This window comes from Rutidosis leptorrhynchoides, chromosome 4 (assembly GCF_046630445.1).
Source record: "Rutidosis leptorrhynchoides isolate AG116_Rl617_1_P2 chromosome 4, CSIRO_AGI_Rlap_v1, whole genome shotgun sequence".
Taxonomy (NCBI): Eukaryota; Viridiplantae; Streptophyta; class Magnoliopsida; order Asterales; family Asteraceae; genus Rutidosis; species Rutidosis leptorrhynchoides.
The window spans coordinates 534,765,612-534,780,847 of NC_092336.1; the positions used below are offsets into that span (position 1 = coordinate 534,765,612).

Here is a 15,236-nt window from a genome sequence, read left to right on the forward strand (position 1 = left end):
TTTCCAATGTGCACAATTTAAGGGGGAGTTTTGCTCTAAGGGCGAGCTTAGTTCTAGGGGGAGATAACTTTTTTGCTTCGACAAAAGGGGGAGAAAGATGGATACAAGTGATTGTTAACACTTGCGTATGTATAGCAAAATGTCCCTCATCACTTGTATGTTTGTCATCATCAAAAAGGTAGAGAATGTTGGTTGAATGTGGGTTAATGCACTAAACGATAAACTTAAGTATGATTAACCAAAGAATATGTTTTGATGATGACATATACATATGCATAAGCGATGACTGACATCTTAACATAAAACGCGCAAGGTCACTAATCCATACTTTATCTTGCAAACGACCAAGTCAAACATAGGTTAAAGAATGAAATCAAAAGTTTAGCTAAACACACGGTCAAGGTACAGTCGACCGCATAGTCAACCGTGAAACCTCAAACTGAATTGCAACGCAGTTTTGTGAATACAAGTTGCACGGTCGCCACCACGGTCAACCGCAGTGCGACCGCAGTTTTCTCTGTTACCATTTTTGACCAAATAAAGTTTGACTAGTTCCCGATATCTATAATTCATGAAACCTTTCTCAACATGCTTAGAATAGATGCCTTCTTCATACTCAACCGAGTTTTGGTCATAAAAACACTAATTGTGATTAATTACGCCTAATGACATCTTAACGATAATTTAACCAAGATTAGGCATAACACATAAGTGTTAATCAACAACTTATGATCTTAATTCCTATCAAGATATACTTAGTATGATCATCAAATACCAACACACTTAAGCCAATGTCACTAGAACAATGATTGCTATTAGAAATGACTTAGTGATTAATTGAGGCTAAATGAGGAACAATGCTCTCAAAGTTAACTAGTAATGACCTGTAATCCTAAAACACACTTAGATACATTTTGGATGGTCACCAAGTACCAACTAGAGATTGCTCTTCCCTTGTGCATGTGTTGGACATTAATGTGTACTTACACATTAATCATGCAATATGTTATATTGCAAATTAAACTTATTAAGTGCTTGAATTATAAGTTATGCAAGTATCTATATGATTGATCCTAGAATAACTATCTCTTGCTATGTGAGTATTACTTGCTACTTGTCAATATGGTTAATACTAAAAAACTTGTCAACTTGATTAATATGTTTGCTATGTGCTCATTAGTTAGGATTCAAGTGACTAACCTACTCCAATAGATTAAGTGTAAAATAGTTTACAATGAAAGTATAGTCAATTGTCTATTTGGTCTAGTCTAAGTAACTAAGGGTCATTGCTTATGACTTAACTTTGACGTCTCTACATACTTCATGATTATCTTATAGAGACATTACTCAATTAATCTCTAACTAAACTTAAAAAGAACATGACTTGTGATTAATTGAAACTAGGAAGTTAATGACATAGTGACTAGTCTTTAGAATTGAACCAAGGGCATTAAAGTGACAAATAAGTCTTGACCAAACTAAGATTTCCCAAAATATCAATCAAGACACTTCTCCAAGAATGTTGGGTTTGCCACTTTTGGAATGATTAGTCACTTTCATGTATTAAGACCAAATCTCACACACTTAATGCATATAGTACTTGTATAGGATGTTTGGTTTCTTTTGCAGGTGCTAGAAGGAGTAAAGGTGCCAAAATGTGGTGTTCAAATTTGAGTCAAACGGCTATACAACGGATACCAAATTTGGACTGGAGCACGCACGGTCGCACCACGGTCGACCGTGATGTCAACCGTGTGTCAACGGCTACTTTTTGAATCTCACTATAAAAGGCAAACATTTAAGAGCATTTGAAGCTGACCCTTCTGCATATTTCAAAGGCTTATTTCCAATTATCACAAGTGCATCAATTACTACTCAAATGTGATCAAGCAAGAGAAGATTCTATGATCTTATAGATATAAATTTGGGTTGTTGTAAACTTACTAATCAAAATCATTTATCTTGTGAGTTTACTTAATGTAATGTATGTCCTAGTATTATGTTAGGATCATCATTGCAAAGTGTATAAGTCTTGTAACTTCAATTAGTAGAAGCATATGCTAGCTTAGTGATCTACTTCCTTAAAGGGACTTAGGAAGTTGATTAATCTTATTTGGAGATTAATACTTGTTCAAGGTGAAGACAAGTTGATCTAGGTTAGAGTTGATCTTTCAAAGGGATAGAAAGATTAGGTTTGTTGTCTACCAAAGAAGTTAAAGACTTGTAAATTGGATCTCCACCGGGTTTGGAGAAAAGTGCTTAGTGAAGCAACAAATCCCGATTAGTGTAATCGGGGAGTGGATTAAGGTGGATTAGTTAACATCCACCCGAACCACTATAAATCTTTGTGTCTATATTCTTTACATTACTTCATTTATCATTTTGAACATATACACTACACACATCAAGTTTGAGTTGAGTAGGTTGATCAAAGTTGAATCAAATTTGGTGATTAATCGAAAAGGTGTTAAAAACGTATTAAGTAACTATTCACCCCCCCCCCTAGTTACTTACAATTGGTATCAGAGCGGTTGCTCAAATCATTGCGCTATAAACGATCGCCAAAGCGTCAAAATTCGTTTTGTGCAAAAACTTGAGTCAACGATTCTCGGATCAACTCAAACTATGGGATACTTGGAAGAATTGGTGAAAGAAGCACCAATCTTTGATAAGATGAATATTGATGTGTGGAAATTAAGATTTGAGTCTTATCTCAAATTCAAGGATTACTACTTGTGGAGAATAATCAAAGTAGGAGACTTTGTACCACAAGCTAGTTCAAGGCTAGTGAAGTCAACATTTCAAAACAATGATGTTTTGAAATAATTTGATGCAATTTCACTACTTCATGTAATTCTTCCTAGTGAAGAAAGGTTAAAGATAATTTCATGTGAAAGTACTAAAGAATGTTGGGATTCACTATGTTCTCAAGAAGATTTAAACTCTAGGAGTTTAAAGGGTAAAGGAATTGAGAAGGATTTTGAAAAGGTTGGTAATTCTCAAGAAAAAGGGTTGAATGGAAATGAAGACTTTTGCCTCATGAATTCTTTGAATGATTTGGATCAAGATTGTCAAAGTGAAGAAAAGGTTGAATCTCCATTCAAAAAAGATGATGTCTCAAGCATGGATCAAGATTGTCAAAGTGAAGAAGAGGTTGAATCTCCTTTTTCATTATCTTTAAAGAAGCAAGCACGGCAATTTCTTGTTCGGTAAGATTACGAGTTTTGAGATATTCCTTGAGATTTTTGATATCTCGTAAACAATTGTTAAGATCAAATTCATCATTATCTCTTTGGCTAACATTCCATGCTCTTAAATCGGATTTGAGCAGGCGTAATTTTTTGTTGAGGGTAAAGGCTGCCCAACCCTCAACCTCATACCCTGTCCATCTAGCTTCACAAAATTCTAAAAAAACCTTTCTTGTTAAGCCATAAATTGTTGAACCGAAATGGTTTGGGTCCCCAATTGGAAAGTTTTTGGCCCAAACGATGGGTTTATGGTCAAGGCTATTGGAGTGAACAGTTTGTAAAATTGCTTCAGGACAACGGCTAACCCACGCATGATTAGCCAACACCCTATCGATACGAGAGAATTTCCCAAGGGGGCCCTCCCAAGTAAATTCGTCGTTAGTCAAAGGTTGGTCGATCAAAGAAGCTATAGCAATAAAATTATTAAAGTTTGTTATACTTGTCGCATCAATCATTTCTCTTAATATTTCACCCGGGCAACAAACCGAATTAAAGTCGCCAAGAACACATATCGGTCCAGGCCATTTAAGGGCAATATTGGCTAATTGTGTCCAAACGACCTTCTTCTTATTTTCTTGATGAGGTGCATAAACATTGACGATAAGGATAACAATATTAGAAGGAAGATACCTCATTACGGTGGCGATCCAATGTTTCCTCTTCCACGACATGACTAAAGAAAAGGTATCCGTCCTCGAAATAGAAAAAGTTAATCGTTAAATTCAAGTGTAGAGTGAATTTTGTAAAGTAATGATACTTTAATGAGCTAGAAAGTTGTTACGATGAATATTGCATGATACCATCTATACAAAAGCAAGTACTTAGGGTTTGAAACTGGAATTGACATATGGGTCACACACATTAGGAATTAGGCCAAAGTCTCTTGGAGCTAATGTGTAAGGCTTTAGTGGCATATCGATAGCGCGTCGGTACACTACCAAATATATAGGGCTTATGTGTAATCATTTTACGTCATATTACAAGTGTTACATGCCAGTAGTAATGATGTTACTTATGAGACCACCTATTGTTTGATGGGAACTACGAGAACAATCATTTTGTTAGGTTTCATTTATTAGAACCGTTGTTGTTTTGCCAGTTCATAATTGAATTCTCTCGTGCTAAAAGAACTAGGACGTTGTTTGGTCGTATGATTGACATATTACGGACTACATACGTTGGTTAAAAATCTGGTTTCATCTCGAAAAAGATGAATCGGTGATCGGTTTGCGAGTCGCGCTCAAGTTTTTTTAGTGTTTAGTTTTGTCCCGTACGATGAACTCAGTACACAATGATAAAATTTTGATTAAGCTTTGAATGACGATTATCTGACAAGAAAAGAATAACTTCAATTTTATTTCATTATCTAGCATTGCTCTAAAAAATATTTGTTAATTTGAAAAATAAATATTACTGTAAATGTTGTAAATTCCAAAAATATTCCTAATCAAATACACCCATTATAGAATAACATGCGATATGATATTACTAAATATACTAAATCGCGTAAATTGTAGAGAAAATTTATTTGTCAAATTAACTGTGTGACACTGTAGAAACCGACATTCCTTTTTTGAACTAAAATTATTAAAAATTTATTATTATTATTATTTTATTATATTTATCGTTATTATTATAATTATTACTACTACTACTACTACTACTACTATTATTATTATTATTATTATTATTATTATTATTATTATTATTATATAAATTCGAATTTCTAAAATTTTAAATAATAGTTATGCATCTCATATAATGATTACACAATTTTAAATAATGGTTATGTAATTTTAATATGGCTATGCAACTTCAATAATCGTTATGAATTTAAATAATGGCTACGCAATTTTGAATAATGAATACACGATTTCACCTTAAAATAATCACTTAAAAATAAATTGTTTAGTCATTATTCAGTTATTTAAAATTGCATAATCATTATTATACACTGAAATAAGATTTACCTTTTTAAATAATTACACCTCATGACGCGAACATTTTTACTTGTTCTAACTCAAATGGAGTATAACATTTTACTTATGGAACATGATAAGTATATTATCATTATCATTATCATTTTATTATTATTTTCTATAATAATTTGCATGAGATTGTCACTATTCATAGTGGAAAGGTTGTAATTTTTAAATTGGTCATTGGACCTTTTTTTTTTTGAAAAACTAATTTTTTTTTTTTTTTTAACTTTCTTCCACTTCATTTATCCCCTTTTACATTTATCCCCTTTTACATTCCTCTATTCTATAAACATTTTACTAACCGATTATAAACCGGTTTAAACATTCAATTAACCTACCGTTAACGGGTTAAAACCAACCCACAAACAACCGTTTATCATTTTTTAAATGTTCAGTTAACCGACTACCGACCGTTAATCGACCAAAACCGCCCCGCAGCGAAGCGCGATTTTTATCCTCGTTTTATATCATAGATCATGGGTTAGTTTATACACCACGTCACCACAAAGTATATACTATTAGTTATTGTAAACAAAGTAATTATGAAATAAACAACAATACTCGTAATTAAGTCGTAATTATATGGTGAAGAAAATGGGATATGCAAAGTGACAAAAGTTACTCAACGACATTCATATATAGAATCCTGCAAAGCTCTGCGATTTAGAACCGGTGTTGAATTTCCGAGATACGTCTTTTTCCTTTTTATTTTGTTATACACTTTTCACCTTTTTCATTCATAACTTTACTTTTTGTTATTTTGTATGTTAAATGTCTACACCTTTCATAACTTTACTCGCTCATAAACGGTGTTATATAAAATGCATTTATCTTTATACATCCACACTAAAGAAGTTCAATAGTTATGGTCATTTTTCATTGGTTGGTTTAGTTGGTTTGTTGGTCTCGTCCTTTCTTTGTCTTTTTTTTTATTGCATCGTGATGTTGTATTGTTGTGCTTTTGATTGTTAGCGGTTTGGCTCAATTTGAGTTAGTTTTGTGTCGGCTTTTTGTCTTGAGCCAAGCCGCTTATTCCTTGTATCTTGCTTAGTCCTTTTTTTTCCGAGAAAAGAACTCGTTTATATTATTCGTTTTTTCGTCAAGAAAAAAAAAGTTAATTTGACCAAATATATACGAAATAAAAGTAAATGACTCTAATGTTTGCACATGTTGTGTTGTTTATCTTTGACTATAGTCAATCTCCTCCGTTAAATAACCTCACGTGCAATGCATATGAGCGTAGTTTTATCTATTTGATTATCACATTCATCATAATTCTTAATAAGATATACAAATGATTGAACGTTTCTTAACTTATTTAGGATTAAAGAAACAAATGATAATACCATAACCTAAACTCTTGCTAAAACACTTCAAACTCTTGCTAAAACACTTCAAAGCTTCATAGAGCAATTCATTTGATTTAGTAGTGATGTGGGACGAAATTTAGGAGAATAAGTAATAATAATATGCTAGAAAGTTATAAATTAGGAAATTTATATCATTTTTTTATTCGGAAACTTAATTAGAAGTCATGTAGGATTAAGAATATCTATGTCTATATACAGGATACCATCTTATGTTATTCAACTTTAAATTAATAAATTTTGTGTTTTTTTCTTTATTCTTTCAATCTTCTTGAAATTTAAATATTGGTTAACCGTGTTCGCGATTAATTCAGTTTACAACGTTATTATAAACAAATCCTTCCACTGTCCTACTCCAGGTGGTATCAGACTAGCAATCAATTCTAGTTCAATCAATCTGGCTTTCTCCCAAATTGATATCTTGATTCGATCCTATCAAACTTTCATAAATCAGGGTTTTTCCAGATTTAATATCCTTTATTTTTCGGGTTTTTCTTTAAAAAAACTAAAAAAAAAAGTTACTTTTCATCGCCGATACTGTTCATCCGATATTGTTCACCGAGGTTACTCTTCATCAGCGACACTATTCCGGCCGCTACTGTTCATCAAGGTTCAGTTCATCGAATTTTTATTTTTTTAATCTTGTCTTAGAAAAAAAATGGAAATATAGTAGAGAAGCTACTGGTGGTCTGTTAGTTATTATGCTGCTGCTACCTGCTATTGCTATTATTCTTTTCATGACCCGTCCTAATCCATCTAGACGAATACATTACAATTGGTTACATCACGAGGTACTTGACCTCTATATGATACATTTTACAAACATTGCATTCGTTTTTAAAAGACAAACTTTCATTTCATCGAAAGTTGACGGCATGCATACCATTTCATAATATATCCAACTATAATTGACTTAATTATAATCTTGATGAACTCGATGACTCGAATGCAACGTCTTTTGAAATATGTCATGAATGACTCCAAGTAATATCTCTAATATGAGCAAATGCACAGCGGAAGGTTTCTTTCATACCATATTGTATTTTGTAGTAAAAATACATATGACGTCAATGAACAAGTGTAGGGTTGGCCTCGGATTCACGAACCTATATCATTTGTATATTTATCAATATACATAATTGAAATCGAATGAGTTTATATATATAACTTATTAATGATGTTATTTTTATATTAATAATATATTTATATTTCATATATTCCTTTTATATAATAAAAAAATATTTTATTATGTTATATGTGTTAAATATATATATTTATGTATTTTATTCGTTTATCCAAACAGTAGTTCTAATTATACTAAATTAATATTAGTAGTGATAAAAATAATGATAATAACATTATTAATATACTTATGTTAATAATAATAATAGTTATACTATTTTTAAAATGATAATAATACTAATTTTTATGAAAGTACTCATAAATTGTATCATTTTTATAATAATATTGATAATACCAATCATATTCATAATATGGATAATAATATTAAAATGGTAAAATTAATAATATTAGTATTTACTTTTAGTAATATTAATGAAAATATTAATACTAATATACTAATACTAGTAATGATAATACTATTAGTATTAATGATAATAATAATAGTAGTTATATTTGTAATTTTTAATTGTTAGTAATAATAACTGGTAACTTTTATTATTTTTATCATAATACTAATAATAATCCTAATAGTAATAATAATAATAATAATAATAATAATAATAATAATAATAATAATAATAATAATACATATATTAGTAATAATAATATTCTTATAATACTTGTAATAACACTAATTAATGATAGCAATAACAACAATAATAATAATAATAATAATAATAATAATAATAATAATAATAATAATAATAATAATAATAATAATAATAATAATAATAATAATAATAATAATAATAATAATAATAATAATAATAATAATATTGAAAAGTGAAGCTACCTTCAACGAAAATCGGCCTAAAAGGAAAAACTGCCACATTAGGGACTCGAACCCAGGACCTCTAGCATACACGACATAACCCCAGACCAGCTGCTCTAATATGTTTTTTTTCTGATTAGTTCTTAGCCTAAACTATATAAACCGAAATTATTTCTGCCTCCTTTGTCTTCATGGATTCATCGAGCAATATGCTCAAATCATCAAAATACTAATTTGTATACTTCAAGATAATAATAACTAATTAATATCAAAAGTTTATATTGAATGAAAACTAAAAAAAATAAAAATATTAAAACAGCCTTTGCTGTACTTGCTGTTCGTCGAAGGCCTTAAATTTTTTTTTTGATTTTTGCAATAGAGAATGTTTTGGACAAAGTTTATAATACGAAATGTATTTCAAATTACCTCTATAATCTTTGTGAATCCTCAATTTCAACAGAAACATCAACAAAATCACGAATTTTGCAATGATCAAAATATTTGACTTTTTGAAAATTTATCTTTGACTTCGAAATTCGAATTGAATACTAAGAATTGAAAGACAAGATTTTGAAGAAAGATTAGATAAAGGATTCCTAACACCTTGGCATTTTTAGATTTTGAAATAAAACACTAATTCGAATTTTGGCTCTAAAGATGAAGAACAGAGATATATGGTTCGGTTTATTTGATTTTTTTTTATCAACTGCAGATACAATCAATATATATTGATTATGAGATTATAATTCAACTTTTGGAGCAGTAATGTTAATTGTTGGTTAGTGCTTGTAGTCGACCATAGGAAAACAAATAATTTAAGGAGCAGGTGAATGATGCGTAATATATATGTATTTATATAATTTATATAAATCTGTATTTTAAACTAAAAGGTAGTTATTAATTAAATATGTTAATAATTTATAAGGCTGTTAATGATTTAGTAAAAATGATAATAGCATTAATAATAAGGATATTAATAATAATAATAATAATCATATCAATATAATACTAATAATAAAAATAAAAATAATCATATTAATAACTTAAATCATAACTATAATAATGATAAATTTAGTAATAACAATATAAATAATAATAATACTTATATTATTAATGATAATAATGATATTAGAAATTTTAACGCATTAATTGTATCAAGTTTCATGTGATGCCCCGTACAAAACCATCGTGTACGAATCATCAACAACAGGATCATTACAAGGTTAAGTACTATATGCTGTAATAAAAGAAGTTGCATTCACGATAAAAAGATGACGTCATAACCGACGTCAATTGTTTTACACCAACAGTATGCTTCTACGAATAGCAAGCATGAATAAATGTATGTGACCCTTAGGTCGTTACAAAACATAGTTCAAAAGTATTAAAGTTTGAATGCAAGATAAACAGTTCATGCGGTGATAACACTAGAGCAGCGGGTGTCTGCGGCAAGACTAGCATGACAGCGGAAGCAAATAACCTTAAGCACCTGAGAAAAACATGCTTAAAAACGTCAACACGAAGGTTGTTGAGCTATAGTTTAAGTATAACAGTATTTAAGGTAGGCCACGAGATTTCAGTGCTACAAAGAGCGTTTCAAAACAGTATGATAAAGTATATGTTAACCGTGGGCACTTGGTAACTAACTTAACGTTTATACCCCCTGAAAGTACACTTGGCAAGTGCGTATGTTTACGAAGTATTAAACACTCGTTAAATGCTAGCGCTACTAGCCCGAGTGGGGATGTCAAACCCTATGGATCCATATCTAAGATTCGCGTTCACCGGTTCAAAAACCAATGACTAAACGTTACCGAGCTAAAGGGAATGTTTCTGCCGTTGTATAACCCACACATATATAAGTTTAAGTACTCGTGCCTAGTATGTAAAACATAAAATCCTCATGTATTCTCAGTTCCCAAAATAAGTTAAAGTAAAAAGGGAATGCTATAACTCACAATGATAAAGTAGCGGTAAAGTATGACTCGGAAAGTAAGCAAGTAATGAAGGTTGTCCAAACGGGTCCTCAACCTAAGTCAAATAGTACTAAGTCAGTAAATCGTCCGAAAAGGTTTAAAAGTATGTAAATAAGGTCTTAAAGGTCATCATCATTCATCATCAAACAAAAGGTGTAAGGTAAGTTTTGTTTATGAAAGTAGTTTAAAACAAAGGCTGAGTTCAGTCAGTCACCACGACCTCTACCCTTACTGAATTAAGGTAAGACCAGTGGCCATGGCTCCGTATATGAGTCCTTTAAGTGTGGTAAAATTTACAGAAGCAAACTCATCTTCGTTTGACCGTGGCGACGGTCTAAGTGCGAGTAGGTCAGAAATTTCTGCACAACGTTAAAAGGACATAGTGACGATCGGAGGGCCATAAATCCTAAACCGTAACTCGGATTAAGACGAGTCCTATATGAAAAATTATCTACTCGAAAAGATCTATCTGAAAATCAAGGTTACAGTAGCCAAGGTGTACTGGTCTGTTACAGAACCCAGAAAACACTAGGCAGAAGACAGAAAACAGAAAAATAGAGGGTTACGGTGGTCTTGGTGCTTGATGTTCATCATGGTTCTCATCCTTGATACATATAGCTTCAAGTGTACAACTCATTGATGTGTTTACCTCACCTTGACCAAGTTTTGACCATCATAACTCTTGTGTAAGTCTAAGACATGAAGCACAACTCACTTAAGAGTTGTATGTAGTTTTATGAACCAAAGTTACATCAAAGTCTTAGGCTTGTTACATACATGAACTATAAAGTAATATTAAGCAAGTTTGACTTATCAAGACACTAGTGTAAGTCTAAGAGGTATATCACAACTCACTTAAGAGTTGTATGAAGTTTGATGAACCAAAGTTGCATCAAAGTCTTAGATTTAACACCTACATGAGTTGTAAAAGTAATATTAAGTTATGAACTTGAAAGTAGACTTATGTAAACAAGATCTTGAGTTGTAGAACATAGTTCTTAGTTAGATCTTGAAGATCTTTGACCCAAAAGTCTAGATCAAACATAAGTGTACAAAGTTATAATTAAAAAGTTTCATTTACATGTTCTTGAACTAGTAAAGTTAACTTTTAGTTCAAGAGAAATGAGATCAAGACTAACTTGTAGTACTTGACCAACAACAACCAAAATCACAAAATTAAAGTGCAAGTAAATGAAGTAGTAAACTAAATAACAAGTAAAAGGTTCATGGTTGTTCATACTTTAAAGATTCAAACCAAAGTTTGATCTTTAGAAAGTAAACTTTAAAGTTTACTTCATGAACTTCAAGTATGATTTTAATCAACACATAAACTTACAATCTTTGAAACAACATATGTAGAACATAAACTAGTAAGTTTAGTTCTTGTGTGTTCTTGAAATTACAAGATAAAATGAAGAATCAAACTAGAAAGTTTGGTTCTTAGTAACTAGTAAAGAATAACAACAACAAGTAATTAATTAGCAAACATGAACAAGTATCAAACAACAAAGAATGATGATGATTATGGGTTGTTTGGTTTCGGTTTAAACAAGAGAAAAAAAGAAGAAGTTTGCTCATATTACTTACAAGTATTAGGGAGAAAAAGAGAGAAAGTTTGAGAGGTAAATGCAAGTAAAGAGTGTGTGTAGTGAATGAGAGAATGCAAGTGTATCAAGTAGTAAAAAAAAAAAGTTTTGATCTCCCCATGTGGCCATATGGCCGACGGCCTGCACAAGAACAAGGGAGGGAGGGATTAATTCAATGGGTCTTTGCATGTAAAGCCTTAAAAGGTGGTTATTAAGGGTGCATGCATGGGGATAACAAGTAACTAACTAGTAACAAGATTTCTACAAGTAATTCTATCTAGTTAATCCCTAAATGTAATACTTACATAAGTAAATGGGCTAACCAATTCTTGTAAGATGTAGGGTGGGCTTATAAGCCCACATTCATGAGTCCATTACACTAATCATGCCCAAGTTCAAGTATTAACAATTTAATCCAATTAAAGGCCCAAGTAACTAACTAATCATCATAGTTAATTAAAATGATCAATAAAATCAATCATGAATGTAAATAATACTTAAAAATATTATTCGTGTAAGTTTCGCGTGTCACAAAGACGTTTCGGGCAATTAAAGTCAAGTACGGGCAATCGTGGCAATATGTAAATGCAATAACATACATTCGTTTTATCACAAGTATTAATAATAACAATTATTAATAAATAAACGTTGGAAAATCCAGGGTCGTTACATTACCCACCTGTTAAAGAAAATTTCGTCCCGAAATTTTAAGCTGAGGTAGATGGAGGAGTCGGGAAAAGGTGAGGATACTTCCGCATCATTTGATCCTCTCGCTCCCAAGTAAACTCAGGTCCTCGTTTGGCATTCCATCGCACTCAGACGATCGGAATCTTGTTGCGTTTCAAAGTTTTGATCTCACGATCCATAATCTCAACTGGTTCTTCCACAAAGTGAAGTTTGTCGTCAATCGTAAGTTCTTCCAGTGGTATGATAAGTTCCGGTGCCGCAAGACACTTCTTCAAGTTTGACACGTGGAAGGTAGGATGAACTGAGCTCAATTGTGCTGGTAGATCCAAACGGTATGCAACGGGTCTAACACGTTCCAAGATTTCAAATGGACCAATGTATCGCGGGTTTAACTTTCCGCATTTTCCAAAGCGAATCACACCTTTCCAAGGTGCAACCTTCAACATTACACTATCACCAACGTTGAATTTAAAGTCTTTACGTTTAAGATCGACATAACTCTTTTGACGATCGCAGGCAGTCTTAAGTCTAGCTTGAATCTGAGCAATCTTCTCCGTTGTTTCATGGACTACCTCGGGTCCGGTGATTTGCTTTTCGCCTACTTCGGCCCAACAAATAGGAGATCGGCACTTACGGCCATACAATGCTTCAAAAGGTGCAGCATTAATGCTCGAGTGATAACTGTTGTTGTAAGAAAATTCGGCGAGTGGCAAATGACTTTCCCATGCCTTTCCGAAATTGATGACACATGCACGCAACATGTCTTCCAAGGTCTGAATCATTCGTTCACTTTGCCCGTCAGTCTGAGGGTGATAAGCAGTACTTATGTCAAGACGAGTTCCCATGGCTTCTTACAAAGAATGCCAAAATCTAGAAGCAAAACGGGGATCGCGATCCGAGATGATCGATAAAGGTACACCATAACGAGATACAACCTCCTTGATGTATAGTTGAGCAAGTCTTTCTATTGTATCCGTTTCCTTCATCGCTAAGAAATGTGCAGATTTGGTAAGGCGGTCAACAATAACTCAAATAGTATCGTATCCGCCTACCGTCTTTGGTAGCTTGGTAATGAAATCCATTGTGATCCTTTCCCACTTCCATTATGGGATTCCGGCTGTTGAAGTAAACCAGAAGGTCTCTGATGTTCGGCTTTAACTTTCGAGCAGGTTAAACACTTACCAACATAAGTCGCAACGTCCTTCTTAAGATTCGGCCACCAATACTGTTCTTTAAGGTCGTGGTACATTTTTCCCGCTCCAGGATGAATCGAATACCTCGATTTGTGTGCTTCATCAAGTATAAGGTTCCGTAGATCTCCATAAAGAGGTACCCAAATTCTTTCGGCATAACAACGGAGTCCAGACTCCCTAACCTCGAATCGAGAGACGAATATCTTCAAATGTTCGTGAGATATATTCTCCTCCTTGAGAGCCTCATCTTGGGCTACTCTGATCTGGCTGTTGAGGTTCGAATGGATGGTGATGTTCAGAGCCCTAACACAAAGAGGTGTCGTCCTCTCCTTTTGGCTTAAAGCGTCAGCTACAACATTGGCCTTGCCGAGATGATAACGGAGTTCACAATCGTAGTCGTTGAGCCTCTCGATCCATCGACGCTGTCTCATATTCAGTTGCTTCTGATCGAAGATGTGCTGGAGACTCTTGTGATCGGTGAAGATAGTACTCTTAGTTCCATACAAATAGTGTCTCCACAATTTGAGTGCAAAGACAACGGCTCCAAGTTCAAGATCGTGAGTAGTGTAATTCCGCTCGTGAATCTTCAGTTGTCGGGAGGCATAAGCAATAACTTTTGATTGTTGCATCAGTACGCAACCAAAACCACTTTTCGATGCATCACAATAAACAACAAAGTCGTCACTGCCCTCAGGAAGTGATAGGATAGGTGCGGTGGTCAACTTCTTCTTCAAAGTTTGAAATGCTGATTCGTGTGCGGGTTCCCAAATGAACTTCTTACCCTTGTGAGTCAGTGCAGTCAAAGGACGCGCAATCAGAGAAAATCCTTCAATGAACCTTCGGTAATAACCGTCGAGACCTAGGAATTGGCGAATATGCGTCGGAGTAGTGGGGGTCTCCCACTTGCTGATAACTTCAATCTTGGCGGGGTCAACTTTGATACCCTGGTCGCTCACAACATGACCCAGAAACTGGACTTCCTTCAACCAAAATCCACACTTGGAGAATTTGGCGTAAAGTTGCTCTTGTCTCAGGAGTTCAAGTACTAGTCGGAGGTGTTGCTCATGCTCTTCTTCGCTCTTAGAGTAGATAAGGATATCATCTATGAATACGATAACGAACTTATCCAAGTACGGCTTGCAGACACGATTCATAAGGTCCATGAACACGGCAGGTGCATTTGTCAAACCGAATGGCATCACGAGAAACTCATAATGACTATAACGAGTCCTGAATGCGGTTT

The 15,236-nt window shown here is 33.2% G+C and overlaps 1 protein-coding gene across 1 annotated transcript; it reads right to left on the bottom strand.

Moving 5' to 3' along the window:
* Positions 1-726: 726 nt before the first annotated feature.
* On the bottom strand, positions 727-3,919 carry LOC139842591 (uncharacterized). Its single transcript, XM_071832711.1, has 2 exons — positions 3,194-3,919; positions 727-741 (listed from the first exon to the last, which is right to left on the bottom strand). Exons 1-2 carry the CDS (start codon positions 3,917-3,919, stop codon positions 727-729), a joined length of 741 nt encoding a protein of 246 aa, XP_071688812.1.
* Positions 3,920-15,236: the final 11,317 nt, after the last annotated feature.